The 18,833-nt window shown below is 39.2% G+C and overlaps 1 protein-coding gene across 1 annotated transcript in view; it reads right to left on the reverse strand.

The window, feature by feature from the left end:
- Positions 1–15,901, reverse strand: part of LOC140243823 (uncharacterized) — a 79,349-nt gene extending 63,448 nt beyond the window's left edge. The window contains exons 1-9 of the mRNA XM_072323491.1: positions 15,867–15,901; positions 15,347–15,493; positions 14,675–14,923; positions 12,299–12,346; positions 10,861–10,917; positions 10,174–10,272; positions 9,128–9,283; positions 3,026–3,166; positions 2,313–2,544 (exon numbers count right to left, since the gene is read on the reverse strand). Of these exons, the coding sequence (XP_072179592.1) occupies positions 2,313–2,544; positions 3,026–3,166; positions 9,128–9,283; positions 10,174–10,272; positions 10,861–10,917; positions 12,299–12,346; positions 14,675–14,872 (931 nt within the window). The 5' untranslated portion in view covers positions 14,873–14,923; positions 15,347–15,493; positions 15,867–15,901. The remainder of the gene's footprint in view (positions 1–2,312; positions 2,545–3,025; positions 3,167–9,127; positions 9,284–10,173; positions 10,273–10,860; positions 10,918–12,298; positions 12,347–14,674; positions 14,924–15,346; positions 15,494–15,866) is intronic.
- Between the last annotated feature and the right edge of the window lie 2,932 nt (positions 15,902–18,833).

An 18,833-nucleotide genomic window follows, 5' to 3' on the forward strand; every position in this document is an offset into this window, starting at 1 on the left:
ATGGAGAAATAAAACTGAAAAAAAAAAAAGAAAAGAGTTTTTTAATTGTTTCCTTTCTGGAAGCTACGGGTACTGTAATAGTAAACAGATAAATTTCCTTGGCAGTGGGATGCACCTTAGGTATTCAACTTCAAATCTGGAGGACATAATATCATTCTAAATAACATGGTGAAATACTAGTATCAAACTCACATTAGGAATTAACGGACACAATCACAATATTTTGCTAAAATTGCGATCAGTCAATTGCCCTGCACAACTACATCCATACAAAACAAAGCAAAAACACAATTATACATGTGCCTCAAGCTACTGCAGAAAAAAAAACCCAAAAGACTTAAAACTCTACCTTTGGCCTCTGACCACTGACCCTTACCATACCCACAGGAATTAGAAGTCAAGTAAAAAAAAGAAAAAAAAAAGAAAAAAAAAAAGAAGTAGCAGTTCTAATTTGTTTGCTTGTTTATGTGTTTACTTTGTTTCTTTAAATCTTACAGCCATGTGAATTACCCAAATACAACTTTTGTAGTCAATGGAATTAATGGCTTATGATTCATTATAAAGGCAAAACTTTACAAAACACTGTTGGGATGATGATTCAAGACAAGAGACTGCAAACCACTGCTACAAGATGCCTGTGTCTAAATCCCGTCTCATACACATTTATTTCTAAAACTACCATGCTCAAATTTCCCTTGTCTTCCTCCGCTGCCACAAGTCTTATTTAACCTTCTTTCTTTCATGCTAAACATCATGTAAATTAGTCCCTTGGGTGAATCACAGTACTGGGGGATAGTGTTGCACAATTTCTAGACCCTATTTCTTTCATATTCTCTGCAACAGAAAGAGATATAAAACACAGCAGCTATCTGACCCTGATCTGACCACAGAGGAACGAGAACTGATTTGATTAAAACCACTGCAAGAGTGCACACATAGGCCCATGACTCAACCCATAGGTCACCTAAGCTGTCCATGTATTTCCACCCATGCAACTGCCACTATGGAGAGCATGACGAAGGGATCTCTGAAGAGAGCCCTCTATTGTCATCTGACGGAAAAGAGTGTAACCTATTATTCCTCTTACAGCTATGCCTTTTGAATAGCAAAGAATGACTATTTGTGGTGTGGAGATGAGAAAGTTTTTAGAAAGTGTGGTAGATTGAAAAAAATCAACAGATACTTTGCCTATGTACATTGACCAAATACTGCATAGACACTAGCCTAAACTCTGTAGAAGAAAAGTTACCAATAATTAAGTATAACATCAAAGTTTAACCCTAAAGGAGCCAGGCTTTTTTGGCTATGGTCAGACGGGGTGGGGGGGGGGGGTGGGTAGATTCCGCCCCCCGAGATCTCGGCCATCGGTGGTGCGATCGCGATAAAATTTTGCATGCGTGAGACCCACGTCATAATCTACAAGATTGTGTCATAAGAGTTTTTGAAACAATCATTTTCTAATTCTAATTAATTAATTATGCAAATAAAGCTCAAGATCAAATTTTAGCCTAATTAAAAGCATTGAGAGTCTAATTTTTGATCTGTGTATCTGTTTCAGCATATTCAACAATTGTACATCACAAAAAGTTCCAAAACTCATTTCAATTCTTATGTATTTTATTGTTTTCAGAATTTCTTATGTATTTCTTTGTTTTTCAACTTTTGTTTTTTCTTTGTTTTTTCATTGGAAATTGTCACTGACCATTCTCTACCATAATTAGCACAAAATTAACAAATGAAAGTGATTAATTGTAAAAGTAATCAGGTTTTTATAACTTTCATGACAGAGCACTTTCCATAGGAAATGTACACAAAATCACAAAATTGTGCCCGTTTTGGAGCGACATTCCGTTACAAAAATGGGTGTGGCTTCGCAAAAGTATGCGTGGACGTTGCGAATTTGGTCTCAAAAGTTGCGCGAGACTTGAACAAATGAAGTCAAGAAGCCTCGCGACGAGGCCTTCCCGCGTTACAGAATTATAGCGCGAAACGTCGAGGGGGGCGGATTCCGCCCCCATGAGAAAACATCCACAATGTCATATAAATGCATTAATTAATAAAGGTATTTGCAGCAAATATATAAACCTTGATATCATATCCACATCAAATTCCATGACTTTAACAAGGAGCTGGCTCATTACTACACCCTGGGTGTAATAATGGCATAAAATAAACTCTAATTAAGATTGCATCCTAACGTTAGTGGTATCATGTACAAAGAGGTCACAAAAGACTAATGAAGAGCACTATATTTCACTAACAAAGCCAGAAAAAAAAAGGAAGAAATAGGGAGAAAAATAAGGAAAACTCACTCTGTTTTTTGCTCTTCTCTGCTTCCACCTTGAGGGTCTCCGCCTCGGTGCCAGCTGAGGCAGCCTTGGCTCTCAGCTCCGTGATCTGTTGGTCCCTGCTCTCCAGCTCAGCATGCATCATCTGTTTGGTCTCAGCGATGGCCAGGGCCTTCTCCTCTGGGGCCTGGTCCAGGAGGTCCTTGGCCTTACTCAGCTGCTCAGCAAATTTGGCCTGCTCCACTCGCTGCTGCTCCTGATCATTGGTCACACAACCAAGGCAGAGGGTAACAAAATCAATGAGGAATTGAAAATTTTGTGTTCAACTGATATTTCACTGATGAAATCTTTAGGCTTTACATCTTGTTACACTCTTTTTGGGTAATCTTTGAAAGAGGAAAATCCAAATCTTTCTTCATTGTCAAATATTCATTTTTTTTGATATAGCAAAAACAAAAACAAAAAAAGAAGTTCTAAGGAAAGCAAAGAACTTGGTGCATTACTGCATTACTGACAGTCATATTGATTATGGTACATACATCCTGACTAAGACTTTACTAATTTTCTGAGTGTAACAATTCACGGCAGATACACAGATTTCTCTTTGACCTTTGTTTGCACCTATTGAGTAATCATATAATAATCACAAAAATATACATGTACTAGTATTCATATTTGTAAAACTACTCAATAATGATGATGTTTTTGAAATCATATCTCCCATATGGCATGCTTACCTTGAGTTGTTCAAGTTCCTTAGTCTTCTCCTCCAGCTGTTTCATCGAGGAATCCTTCTCACTGACCAGCTGTGCAGTTCTCTCCTTGTTCTTCCCTATTGTCTCCTTGCACTTACCCAATAGAGCCTCCAATCGTTTCACCTATGGGTGAATCAAAAGATGCACATATAAACACTAGAAAAGCACTCGGAGAGCACAGACCTCCACCAGGCCAGCAACTCATTTCCATCCTTACACGCATGTAATTTTCTGAAATAGAAGCATTCTGTATACGTCATTGCACGGCGCCTTGCCCGAGCAGAACAGTACACGCTTTAGTGCACGCATGTAAACCTCCAGTACGCACAGCTTGAACCCCAAGTTCGTTGACCTTATATGCCAAAAGATGAAAAATCCTTCAAAAAATCCATACAAATTCCCGGGTCACTACGAAAATCAAATAAAGTGTTCCTTCTGTCGATATCGACGTTTTATGCAAATTTCATTTTAATCTGTACCAAACTTATTGAGTTATTTTTGCCAACAGACAAACCAACACTGATGATCACTTAACATCCTCCTTCCTTGGCGGAGGTAATAATGGGTTTCACAAACGTAAATGATAGAGTCTTGAAACAACATGGATCCCAACCTTGTAAACAGCACTGCAGTATTCTGAGGGCTGAAAAGACACATTTGGTTGCAAAACAGTGTATTTACCTTTCCCAAAATAGATATGTGTAATAACACAATTTGGAAAAAAAATATATTTTCCATAAAATCTGCAGTATTTGGGCAAAAATAATAAAAAATAATGCAAAAAAGTAACAGCTGACATCTCTGAAACAAACTTAGAGTACCAGTAGCCAGGGCTGCACACTGGCGCCGGTCCGACGGTCAAAGACCGGTAAAAGTCACTGTCGGACCGGTAACTTTTCAGGAAATCCACAAGTTACCGGTCCGACATGACCAGTAAAAAAAAAAAAAAAAAAAAAAAAAAAAAACATTGGTGGGGTCAGTAGAACAAAAAAGAGCAGCCCCGATCAGGGAGAAACAGAATGCAAGATATCGCACTGTTCAACAAGTTTTACGCAAGTTTTCGTTTATGTCTACCGGTGCAATTTGTACAGTAAACGGGATTAGTTTTGAGCACTAGCAGTCGACCAGTTATCGGAGTCGCGCTAGCTTGCGCATTTGGCGCTGCTCACGCACTGCATGCAATGCAATACATGCAAAGCATGTATACAGTGTAACTGCTTTTCGATTGCTTGCGATCGGCGGTCATGCCAGACAAGAAGCATTGATAGAAGCGCACGCATTTCTGGGTCATTTTACTCATGATTTTTAACGCAAGATCGATCCGATCCCGGCTTCGCTGCAGCGTGGCAGTTATGTTAGAACTAATATACTAGTGTCGATTTTTAGAAAAAGTAAAAACACATTCGATATTCAGCGATACAGTAAATGGATCTGATTGCGTTTATTTTCATTTTTACACAGTCATTTCACAAATGAATATTTTCATTCGCTCAGAATGGTCTCATAATGAAGATAGGCGCAAAAAAGGATCACGAAATCGGCCCTTCCGTGAACTTTTTAAGAACGCATGCACAAAATGTGAAGAGATAATACTAGGGAGAAAAAAAAATCATGAAATCATGGCAGTCCCGCTTACATATTTGAGGTAGAAATCGTCCCAAAAAGGATCATGAATACGACCGGCCGTGTCGTATCTTTCAGAAGCTTATGATGTACGAAATGCGAAGAGATTATAGAGGAGAAAAAAAAATAAAGGAAACAGTTTGGTGAGTGCATCATAAAAGATTACAGCCGAATAACAATTCATGAAATCAACGCAATCCCGTTGAAATTTGAGGAAATAATAGGCGCAAAAAGGATCTTGAATTCAGTCCTGCATGCCGTGTTGTTCATCAAAAACGCATGCACAAATGCGACGAGATTGTCGGGAGAAGAATAAAAAACACATTTTTACCCTTCTGGTGCTTGCATTACAAAAGATTACATCCGAAGTAATTCATGAAATCGCCACAATCCCGCTGATATTTGCAGGTAGAAATAGGCGCAAAAGGATCGTGAATGTGAACGCATGTACGAAATGGGAAAAGATTAGCGGGAGAAAAATAAAGGACACATTTTCACCCCTTTTGGCGACTGCATCATATAGATTACAGCCGAATAGTAATTCATGAAAATTTGGCAATCCCGTTGGAATTTGAGTAAACAATAATAGGCGCAAAAAGAATATCGAATTCGGCCCTTCATGCAAAGTACGATTTTGAAAACGCATGCACAAATGCGAAGAAATTATCGGGAGAAAAATAAACAACGTATTTTCAACCCTTCTGGTGAATGTATCACAAAAGATAACAGCCGAAATAATTAATGACATATCGCAATCCCGCTGATATTTGATGTAGAAAAAGGCGCTAAAAGGATCGTGAATTCGGCCGTGACGTATAGGCATGTACGCAATGCGAAGTGATTATTGGGTGAAAAATACAGGACACATTTTCAACCCCTTTTGGCCCGTGCATCATAAAGATTAGAGCCGAATAATAATTCATAAAATCATCGCGATCCCGTTGAAGTTTGAGGAAACGATAGGCGCAAAAGAATCATGATTTTTGGCCGTGTCGTGTATCTTTTAAGAACGCATTTACGAAATGCGAAGAGTTTATCTGGGAAAAATAAAGGACACATTTTCAACCCATTTTGGCGCGTGTATCATAAAAGATTGCATCCGAAGTTATACATGTAATCATCGCAATCCCGCTGATATTTGAGGTAGAAATAGGCGCAAAAAGGATCGTGAATTCGGCCGTGTCGTATACCTTTCAAGAATGCATGTACGGAAGGCGAAGAGATTATGGGGAGAAAAATAAAGAACGCATTTTCAACCATTCTATTAGTTGGTGCGCGCATCACAAAAGATTACATCTGAAGTAATTCATGAAATTGCCACAATTCGGTTGATATTCAATGTAGAAATAGGCGATAAAAGGATCGTGAATTCGGCCGTGTCGTATACGCAAGTACGAAATGCGAAGAGATTATTGGGAGAAAAAAAGAGGACACATTTTCAACCCCTTTTGGCCCGTGCATCATAAAGATTACAGCCGAATAATAATTCATGAAATCATCGCAATCCCGTTGAAGTTTTGAGGAAACAATAGGCGCAAAAAGAATCATGATTTTTGGCCGTGTCGTATATCTTTTAAGAACGCATTTACGAAATGCGAAGAGTTTATCCGGGAAAAATAAAGGACACATTTTCAACCTATTTTGGCGCGTTATCATAAAAGATGACAGCCGAAGTCATTCATAAAATCATCGCAGTCCCGCTGATATTTGAGGTAGAAATAGGCGCAAAAAGGATCGTGAATTCCGCCGTGTCGTATACCTTTCAAGAACACATGTACGGAATGCGAAGAGATTATGGGGAGAAAAATAAAGATCGCATTTTCAACCATTCTAGCCGGTGCGTGCATCACAAAAAGTTACATCCGAAGTAATTCATGAAATCGCCACAATTCCGCTGATATTTGAGGTAGAAATAGGCGCAAAAGTATCATGAATTCGGCTGTGTGGAACATCTTTAAGAACGCACTTACGAAATTCGAAGAGTTTATCGGGAAAAAGTAAAGGGCACATTTTCAACCCATTTTGGCGCGTGCATCATAAAAGATTACAGCCGAAGTAATTTATGAAATCCTCACAATCCCGCTGATTGTTTGAGGTAGAAATAGGCGCAAAAAGTATCATGAATTCGGCCATGTGGTGCATCAAAGAACGCACTTACGAAATTCGAGGAGTTTATCGGGAAAAAATAAAGACACATTTTCAACCTCTTTTGGCGCTTGCACCAGAAAATATTACAGCCGAAGTAATTTATGAAATCGTCACAATCCCGCTAATATTTGAGGTGGAAATAGGCGCAAAAGGTATCATGAATTCGGCCATGTGGTGCATCTTTTTAAGAACGCACTTACGAAATTCGAAGAGTTTATCGGGAAAAAATAAAGGACACATCTTCAACCCATTTCGGCCCGTTATCATAAAAGATTACAGCCGAAGTAATTTATGAAATCGTCACAATCCCGCTGATTATTTGAGGTAGAAATAGGCGCAAAAAGTATCATGAATTCGGCCATGTGGTGCATCTTTTTAAGAACGCACTTACGAAATTCGAAGAGTTTATCGGGAAAAAATAAAGGACACATCTTCAACCCATTTCGGCCCGTTATCATAAAAGATTACAGCCGAAGTAATTTATGAAATCGTCACAATCCCGCTGATTATTTGAGGTAGAAATAGGCGCAAAAAGTATCATGAATTCGGCCATGTGGTGCATCTTTTTAAGAACGCACTTACGAAATTCGAAGAGTTTATCGGGAAAAAATAAAGGACACATTTTCAACCTCTTTTGGCGCTTGCATCAGAAAAAGTATTACAGCCGAAGTAATTTATGAAATCGTCACAATCCCGCTAATATTTGAGGTGGAAATAGGCGCAAAAAGTATCATGAATTCGGCCATGTGGTGCATCTTTTTAAGAACGCACTTACGAAATTCGAAGAGTTTATCGGGAAAAATGAAGGACACATTTTCAACCCATTTTGGCGCGTTATCATAAAAGATTACAGCCGAAGTAATTTATGAAATCGTCACAATCCCGCTAATATTTGAGGTGGAAATGGGCGCAAAAAGGATTGAAAATTCGGCCCTGCATGTCGTGTGCCTTTCAAGAACGCATGCACAAATGCGAATAGATTATCGGGCGAAAAATAAAGAACTCCTTGGAGCGCGTACATCAGAAAATTTCACAGCTAAAATAATTCATTAAATCGTCGCAATCCAACTGACCACCAAGAGCAGGTTACGCAGCAAGTTCGTGCGCCGATGTTTAGAAAAAGTCACAAACGCATTTGATACAATCTAATTTTGTTCATTATCGTTTTACACTGTAATTCACAAACAAACATTCTAGTTTTTCCTATCTTTTTTTTTTTTATTTCTTGTGCAATAGATAATGCAAGTTTAAAAAAAAATATTAATCTGTAAAATGTACATGGGTAGGGGGGGGGGGGTACGTCCATAAAAAAACAAGAAAATAAGTTTATTTTTTAGGTTGTCGTTGTTGACCGGTAAATTTTCTGTTCAGACCGGTAAAAAATGTTAAAACGGGGCATTTACCGGTCCGACAGAGACAGGTTGGACCGGCAGAAAAATGGGTTAGTGTGCAGCCCTGCAGTAGCATATGAAAACAGAGAGGTAGCAATGTTAGGTTCTTAAGGTCCTGAAACTAATTCACCAAAGAACTAGTAGAAGTAGAGTGTTGTGAGATAACATGACTCCTCTCGGCAATGAAGCACGATATTGTGCCCTTTAAAGAGACTGTACAGTACTGGCTGAGGTGGGGATTCATGTTTTGAACATTCCTAAGTGAGATAATGGGAAATCTCTTATGAAATATGAAAGAGCATGTAATTTTAAGGAGGATTCAACGTTTATTTGATGAAAATTGGTTTTCAAATGGCCGAGATATCCCCAAAAGTGATAATAATAAAAGGCAACAGGCCACGCCTTTTATTAGGATCTCTTTGTTTCAACTTGTTTTTGGATATCTCAGCCATTTCAAAACCAATTTTCATCAAATAAACATTTGATACCCCTTAAAATTGCATGCTCTTTGACATCTCATAGAGTGGTTTCTGAATATCTCACAAAACGTTAAAAGCTAAATCCTCAACTCGACCAGAACCGTACACACCCTTTAAACTGAACATACAGTGGTATCTTATCTTATTTCTTTTCTTTCACTCTCTATGTATGAGGTTAATGTTTTCTGGCAGTTCCGAGTGACCGGTTGTATCCCTGCTGGTCCATATTTTGGACTCATTTTCAGTATATACATATTGCATAGCTTCTAATCTGGTCTCTGCAGGAGGGGATATAAAACATCTTTCAGATATTATGTACTGTGCATCTCACACTCATATCGACTTTTGCATTCAAAGGAATCCTTTGCACAAAATTCCATGGACAAAAACATTAGACCCAGTGAAATCTTGTCTGGGTGTGAAGAATACGTGTAGATTGTCACCTTCTCTTTCAGATTGTTGACTGTTTCAGCCGAGGGGGCGTCGCCATCAGCTGCCACCGGGGTGGAGGGCGTGGCCGGGGTGGAGGGTGTGGCCGGGCTGGCCTTGTCAGCTGCATCCGTCTCATCAGTACTGTGACCTTGCTTCAGTAACTTGACCTGCCAAGATATCAAAGGGAGCGATTACCTTTAATAAATCATGACAACATCCATACCTTTTCCTCATGTGCATTGTCAATGGCATCATCATTATCCCATAGAAAATTTCTCAACAGAGATGAATTTGTATTTCATAAACCGAATATACGCAACTCTCATTGTACTGAAGGCCTCAGGACTGGCAGTTTTCTTTTGCTATATCTAAATTTCCATAAACCAAACAGATAAAGTCATAAACAGAAATACATTGTAACAAAATGTTGTTATAAATGTGTTTGTTATCATAGGAGTGTACTGTACCTTTATATCAAACTTTCAACTGTTTGTTTGTGTGTGCGTTTGCTGTTTGTTTTGCTTCTCTGTCCTATAAATTTGAAAACTTTTTGGATTCTGTACAGTTTCATTGAATATTGGGTACTGTGAGCACTCTGGCAAGTAATTATGCTATAATGACGTCCATAATGGGAGAACAGCTATTTGATGTTCCATTGGATAGCATGCTTATAAACATTATAACATGCAGCTCAAAAATGTATATAGACACTTCAGGAATATCAAATTATTATTATTATTATTATTATTACTATTATTTATAGTGCGCTTTTCCCACAAGGCCCAAAGCGCTTACAATCAATTCAACACATGTACGACAGTATGTGTAATTGGATAAATTGGAAATTGGAAAAAGGAAGTTCATGATCAAATCCATTTCCAAATGCTACAGAAACAGCTCACCCAACATCAATTTAGACACATGCCATCTAAATACAAAATTCTTTAAATGTCAAAAATCTTTACATGTAGCTCAGTATAATTTCAGGGTGCATCCTAAAGAGAGCCACTACACTATTTACAGACAAAAGAAGAGGTTGATGGAACATGAAGCAGACCTGAGTTTGTAGTACTTTAACCATCTCCTCCTTCTCTTCCAGGGCAAGACGAAAAGTCTCCTCCATGTGAGCCTTGGCTTGCCGATCCAGCTCAGCCGCCTGGTGAAGGTGATGAGGTATACAATGTACACATGGTCAAAAATGTGCTTGTAAGCAAGGTATAATCTTTGCAAGGCCTTCTACGGTTGCTACAATCACTTTCCAAATGCTACACTGGCATACACTCTGGAATTAATTCAATTTGTACGAGCAACTGTGCGCTTCACAGAAAACTATCAATGAAATGGCCCTTCTGTTACATCACTGAAATGAATTTTTTTTTAAAACATAAACATATCATTACAAGGAGAGAGTACATACAATCACACTCAAAAAAATAGAGGAAAAATACAGAAAAGTATACAATATATAATGTCAGTCTGATATATGTGCATTACTGATTTAAATATCATAATATTACAATACACTATCACTAGTAAAACTTGAATTTTTGTCCTCATTCAGCATAGATTATCACATTCTAGGAATACTGGAAGTGATTCTATGTGCAATGTTCAAGACTGCGCTTTGCATGAATGCATGAATGAATTCTAGATATTTTGTCAGTTTGCATAAAAACATGGCATTGCAAAGTGATCTTGGGCAGATTACAAATGGGTTAAATGCCATGCTGGATGAAATTCTCACCTCTTTCAGCTCTGAAATTCTCCTGAGAGCTTTGTCTTGGGTTTGAGTCATAATATTCTGCAATGACATGTGGATGTAGGAAGCAAGTCTAAGCGTAATGATTGCAATAGGATAACAAAGACTAATTGTACTGCACGAGTGTACATTTTTGCATGAGTAATTTTTTTACACTTTGCCGGATAACATAAATTTAGAATGTTTCTTGGGCTGGTTTCATGTTACATGAAATGCACATGACTGTACACAACGCAAAAATTTCCACTTTTACAGCACATGATAGATTCTTAGTATAGTAAGACTTCTTCTGAGATAATCCAAACTGAAAGATCTTTTGATAATTTATTATGATATTTCATGTTTCTCCAATTTTTCATGGCCATCAGCAGATATAAGTCATAATGAAACAAATTTCTCAGAGATGGCTAGGAACCCATATTAAGACAGTGTGAAATACTAATTTGCAGATGTGAAGTAATCCTTTACTTGTTTACATCAAACACAAGGTTATGAACTGAAAAATTGATATCACTGTGACCTCAAATACCTTGCAGCAGAACGGAAAATATTTGTTACACTGTACAAGTTGATACTTTGGAATGATGTGGAATACTCAGGCCTTCCACTGTGTTTACTTCTAAAGTTCAAATGCTGAGCTAGCCATCCCAGAGTATATGAAGTGTTCAAAGTCTGCCATTCTGGAAATATTTGCTTATCAACTTTATGTTTGCTTGTTTAAACACCAATAGCAATGTCATGAGCAAAAATCAACACTGTCTGTGTGGAATGTAATATCATAAACCAAATCTTAGAATAAAAAGATAACTATACAAATGTATATAGGCCTACATCAGCATGGAGCGCAAGTGATCTGAGAGATAACTTCTTTTCATTTGAATATCTTCTAGAAAACAATTCTGAAATATCTTTAATGTGATGCATATGTGATAGATCATACCTTATCAATGAGCTTTACATAGCAAATGTCCAAAATCACATGAAAAATCAGAATAAACAACGTCATATGATTCAGTTTCATTTCAACTTTGATTCAATTGTTTTGCAAATGACTGCTGACAATCTTGAAATGGATTGGAATGTGCACTGAAACAACAAATAACTCAACCCAGATCTTTTTTCACATCCTCTCCATTTCTTCAAATTTCTCTCAACAATTTGCAGCAATTTTCAGACAAGGTTCTGCCATGCTGAAATTTTTCTCTCGATAATTTACATCAATCATCTGAAAAAATTCTGTGCTGTACAACCTGAATGCCACTACGGAATTCTTGTGTGTGGCAGGTAGATTTAGAATGTTAATTTTGTTGATACCAGTGAGCAAATGAAAGGTATACTGTGTGTTGTTTCTTGTAGATGAAGGTTTAATCAATGCATATCAACTTAGCTCAGAAGGAGAAATTAAAATTACCATCTCACTCACCTTTATCTTTTCATTTTCCTTTAACAGATCTTTGTAAGCACCAGAAACCTAATTCAGACCAAACAGAAGAAAAGATGACAATCACAAACCTGATTTCAAAGAGACATGAAAATATTCCATCTTTACTGCTTTCAATTAACCCCTTGAGGACTAGCTGATTTTGCTAAAACACACACTTCCCATAGACACCTGCCCGAGTATACTCAGGACTAGTCTTCAACAGGTTGATGGAACAACACAAAGGCTTTACAATGCACTACTACTCCCACAGAAATAAAGCAATTTCAAAAAAGAATGAATGATGGCATACGAGGTTTACATTCAATGACAAAGTAGAACTTCTATGTGTTGCCTTTTTTCCCCTCCTCCTTTAATAATTGGTGCAGTTCTTTTAATTTTGTGTATTGCTGAATATAAATTGCAATTCTAAATTGTAATAAGTCTTTTGCAGGGTACTACGTGCAAGTACAGGGCAATGAACAATTACTTCGAATCTACCTGATATGCCTCCAGGTACACTTGTAACATCCTTTAAGTTTGCATATTCTTTAAACCTTTAATCTTCCTTTATAGACCGATTCGGGTTCGTTGAGGGCAGCAGACAATTTGTGGCACTGGGCGCAGCCATGAGCTCATTTTGCGGTGTCTTAGCTGACCCCCCCCCCCCTTTCCCCCACCCCACGGGCAACATGTTTATCGTGCACTTGTAACAAAGGTTCGCGCACTAAGCAAGCATCCGCGCACTCAGTACGAGACGCCTATTGGCTAAAACAATCATGCATCAGTTTTTCATTCCGTGCGCGTGCTAATGTAGGGAGAGGGGTGGGGGAGTGGGAGGGGGGGTCGGCTGAGACACCGCAGTAATGGTGCTGCCCATGCCAAAAATACACATGGCACGGCACAGAATTGGTCTATATACCAAAGAAGACCATGAAAAAACTAGAAATGTCGCTTTGGTGACTGGTATGCCTCCGCCATAATGCATGATTTTCCCAATAGGTCTAGATAGTACATATGGACACTGTGTGATTACATTTTCACAAAATTGGCAAAATATTGGAATGACAAGTTTGTCACAAATGTGTTGAATGTTCACCTTCCTTGACGTAGGTTTAATTGGATGAATAGGAGAGCATGTATCTAGGGATTTAACGACTTTAACTTGACTTTGACCCATTCATACATTTAGGCATTGAGTAATTTTCAAGGTACAGGTGTGGAGAAAAAGTGCAATTTCTGAATTGAATAGTAAATTGTTACCATTTTCATCTGGCCCTTGACCCTAAAATTCATAAGATAATTACTTTCAGGTAGAACATGCATAATATGTACGAAGTTTCAAGGTAACTTGAGCCACTTCCGAGATATGGAGGAAACAGTTAGTTCAGCACTTTCACTTGATCTTTGACCTTTTGACCTTTGAGGCAAAAAGAGAAAAAAAAAAACTTTCCTGAGAATTTCTATTAGGTTACACACGCATACACCAAGTGTAAAAAAATAACCCTCCTGGCATTGCATAAATATGAGGGTAATAGTAACATTTTGAAGTCTTGCACTTGACCTTTGACCCCTGACCTTTGACCCCATGAACCCTACATTCTCTAGATAATCACTTCCAGTCAGTACATGTATATACTATGTTCCATGAAGATACCTTGAACAATTTTCCAAGGTACAGAGAAAAAAAAAACAGTTTTAATATTTTTACTTGACCTTTTGACCTTTGACCTTTGACCTCATGACCCAAACTGTCACCAGAGAATCTTAATTGGGTAATACATGTATACACTAAGTTTCAAGAAAATCTCTTCAGGCATTCAATAGATGTGGTGGAAATAGTGAAATTTTATGTATTTGACCCTGACCTTTTGACCTTTGACCTTTGACCTCATGACCCAAACTTTCACCAGAGAATCTTAATTGGGTAAAACATGTATACACTAAGTTTCAAGAAAATCTCTTCAGGCATTCAATAGATATGGTGGAAATAGTGAAATTTTATGTATTTGACCTTGACCTTTTGACCTTTGACCTTGAGCATGTGCACCCAAAAGTTGATAGGCACAACTTCACCCCCTAATACACATACATGCCTTGTCCACAAAATTCATTACGGACGGACGGAAGGACGGACGGACGGAAGGACGGACGGACGGAAGGACGGACGGACGGATGGACGGACGGACAACCCGAAAACATAATGCCTCTGGCACCACTTCGTGGCGGAGGCATAAAAAAATCATCTCTTTTCTCATCCAACAACACTAACTACATTTATAAGCATATGTGATGTGTGATGTGCAAATTACACGGTCAAAATTTCAAAAATCCTTGGACCTTCAAATATTGACATAAGCAATACTCCGCTCATCTCACCTCTTTATATCGTCTCTTGTATTTCACCATGTTCCTCTCCAGGTTCTTGTATCTCTGGAAGAGCTCTTCTTTTCTCACCGTATCCAGACTGATGCCCGAATCCTCCATCTCACTCTCCGTGTCAGAGGGGGCCTCGTAGGTGTTGGTTGGAGGCTGGTACTGGGGGAACAGGGGGCTTTCCCCCAGTGCCCCGCCCATTGGGGCAGGGGGTTTCCCCTGACCCGACCTGGGTGGAGTTGCTGCATTCTCCTGGAATAAGACACAAGTACAGTATTGAATGGCTGACAAATTTCTTCACTCATACATTATGCAGTTGAATGTGTTTTCATGTTTGCACACGAGAATCTCTAAGCCTTGTTCAATCATTACGACATGATGAAAACAAATAAATCTAATTAAAACTGGATTATGTGACAGTCATTAACTTTTACATATCTGTAATCTCATATTTACATGAAAACAGCAGTATTCTTCACATCAAAATCTGCTATAGAAAACCAAATGAGCACTGAATTAATAAATCTTTTAATAGCACATGTAATTTGATTAAAAAAAAATAACATCAAGTCAAATTTATGGATGAAAATTTCACCCACACATGTATATTACAAGGATGGTCCATTGTTGAGCTACATTCCAGCCACTCATGAGATGCTAATAATTATGACCTACCAGTACTGCAGTCTGCTTGACAATGGCTTGCTCTGCTTCTGGGGCTGATGTATTGAGCTGGCCTGGGGCAGCCGCGGCAGGGGTGGCACTCTGAGTAGGGGTGGAGGGAGCAGACTCTGCTGCTTTTGTCTTCTTCTCGGTTGGGGTCTGAGCAATGGGATCAGAGAGAGGCCAGAAGGTGAATAGAAGGGGGAATAGACAAGCGCAAAGTGGAGAGAGGTTCTCATGGTGAGATCATGTTGCTAATCAATTATGTGTGTTTGCACTATTACAAAACATCTGCAGAAGAAAATATTGACACATGCAATCAAAACTAGGGAAATTAAATTGAATTACATTCAAATCAACACAGAGTTGTAAATGAGTTATTAATAAAAGATTCAGCAGGTTATCCCAAATGGTCTTGACAAGGAGTATACAGTATCTACAGTTGGCATTCTTTTGAGTAACTAAACTGTTCCCAAATGTTTGATTAGGCTGACCATGTCATTCTGATTCAGGCATCAGATTTGTGCCGTACCTGAGGCCTTCTTGAGTTCAAGGAGTCCCTGTCAGGCTTGGAGTCTGTCGTGGTCACTGGGGTGGGGGCAGGGGGGGATCTAGTACTGACGTTACCCCCACCACCAGGCGACTTTCCCTGTGAGTTTCAGAAAAAGGACACACTCAATTAGGCTAATTGTACCTATAGATACAATGCCAGCACATACAGAAAATACAAAATAAGTCTACAATGTCATCCTTTCTTTCAGTATGGAAGTATCTTCTCAAGTCTTCACACTGAGCAGTTAGCAGAGACATCTAGTTATTGTTTGTTTTTTAAGTGACCATCCAAGCAGAAACTAATTTGAATGAAGATTTATTTTAAATGATATACTGCTCAACTGACAACTCACTAGATCTAAACTAAACTTGAAAAGTTATAAAAAACCTGTACCAAGGTCCCACCTCCCCCATCCGTGATGTGTAGAACACCTATAGATCTAGTTTATAGTTGGACATACTACTTATCGGCCACTTTTTGATTAAATACCTTGTAACTTAGAAAATATCCCTCAGTTTCACCATAATTTCATTTCACTCAAGGCAGGAAATACCAAAGATTCATATCCTGGGATCAGACTGTAGTGTTGACTTGTACTGGCAATATACATACGTGTGCGGAATTCTCGGCGACAAATGCAAGTGACATTTTTATTACGATGTGCACCAGTGCAAGCTCATCTTATTCCATATCGACTGCCCGTTCTCCCATTGATAAAGCACTTAACACGCCTATACATTATAGAATAGACTGCTGATGGATTTTTACTTGCATCCTCAGATTTGCACATTTACACAACTCAGTTTCTTCTTCTTCTACTAGTAGGACCATGTCACTGTCCAACACCCACCCCTAAGTACACCAGAAGTAGGGGCTAACTGGACAGGGGGTGCGCTGGTGTTTATAGTGCAGAGAGAGAAGCTTAGAAACTAGTGGGAGTTTAGGGTTGGGTTAGGGTATTACTTTGCCATAACATTGATGATTGATCTGGGTGTCCTGAAGTCAGTCCTACTCCGGAGTCTATAGTTAGGGGGGTACATATGGAACTCTTTCCGCTTTGTTCTTGGATGTAAAGGAAGAGGGTTGTTGTTTTGTAACTGTTAGATGTTTGTTGAACTTTGTCTTTAATGTAAGTTGTAACAGTATAGACTAGCTTAATCACGTTAATGGTCTACACAACTAGCTAGATCTCATAACGTTAGAACTCCTCTATGTAACATGTGTTAGATGTTAGGCGGTTGAGTCGACGTTGGTAGATGTTATCTTAGACTTACCATTAAATTAAGTTTGAAATTATATTTCTCAGAGGTATCTAATGTCACAGATACTCTTAAGGGCTTTTTACACTTGTGTTTCTTAACCCCGGACTTTCTCTGACCCAGGACTATCGTTAGTCCCGTACCAATTTTTTCAGCTTTTTACACTCGCCAATTAGTCCCGTACTATCTCTTGTCCGGGGCTAAGGAGAAAACTGACCTTTTTACACTCGTCTTTCTTAGCCCCGGACTTTCCAAACCACATGAATATTCATAATTACGCTGTGTACTGTACACGTACACGCACGCACCGGCAGCACTTGATTACCTCGTTTCTGATTGGTCAGTGAGGGTCGCACTTCGTCTCCGTCGCTTAGCCCAGGATTATTTTTTCGTTCTGTTTACACTCACTTGCTTGGCACCGCAATTGCGGTGCTAGCACCGCAATTGCGGTGCTAACCCCTGCTATTTTGCAGGGCCAGATAGTACCGTACTATCGGTGGGGCTAGCCCACTTTGGCAAAAACGAGTGTAAACAGAAAGTGGGCTAAGGATAGTCCCGTACTATCGGTGGGGCTAAGGCCCCCCCTTAGCCCCACCGATAGTCCGGGGCTAAGCAAAAATTTACAAGTGTAAAAAGCCCTTTATAATTCTGCCCCTAAACTCCAGGATTACCCCGAATTCAATGCCACACGACGGTGCCATACGGCGACTGGAAACTGCGAGCTGCGTATGGTATACGGTATACAACATCCGCGAGCTCCTGTGCCTGTGGCTCCACCACACACGGCACGGCAGTACTATAGGCAGCACGCAGCCAAGAGCGCTGCCGGAGATCTTGGGTAGGTGGGCGTAACGAAGTACCCGCTCCACAGCGAGAAGAAATTACGCCGGACTGGGACAAAAACATGGCAATCTGGCACTACTTACCTGATTGACTCCTTTTGATGAATCGGACGGACGAAGCGGAGACTTCGCTTCCTTGTCCTCGATTTGCTTTTTCATCTTCTTAAACATGGTGGCAGATTTTTATACACACTACTCGCACGAGAAAAGCTTCGTCAAAAGTTACACGTAGATGTGTAGGTCGCCATGTTAAACATACAGAGTGGTAGCCGATTTTGAAAGACTGCATTACAGTAGGCATTGTGGAGAAAGCCGATGCTTGCGGCATCAAAAAGGATACCAGTCTCAGTGCCGCGTTAATACGATACATTTTGTACAGTATTTTTGCTATGGGACCCCCCCCCCCCCCAAAAAAAGAAAAATCACGATGCATAGGCCCTATTTCTGTACAGCGCACACAATATGCCTATTCGTATTATCAACATGTTCCTATTTAAGGCACAAAAGAAACACTAAAATTCAACTGTTTTATACATAAGCCCATGCAGGCCTAAAGCAAACATGGAAAAAAATTAATTATGTTACAACTTCCATTTGGGGGGGGGGGGGGGGGGAAACAGTCGATCGAAGGGGAAGGTAGGGGAGTCGATCGAATATCACCAGACGTATTTTTTTTTTCTTCTTCTTTTTCTCGTGGCTCTGAATTCATTACTCAGAGGATGAAATTTCCACCAAAAATAGCACAAGTTACTCGCAAAGTCCGGACAATTTCGAATTCGGCAAAATTACGAAAATTATTCACTCCGTTTGGAAAATAGACTTCAAATAAACCTCTCTTAAAAAAT

Source organism: Diadema setosum, chromosome 20 (assembly GCF_964275005.1).
Source record: "Diadema setosum chromosome 20, eeDiaSeto1, whole genome shotgun sequence".
NCBI classification, from domain to species: domain Eukaryota; kingdom Metazoa; phylum Echinodermata; class Echinoidea; order Diadematoida; family Diadematidae; genus Diadema; species Diadema setosum.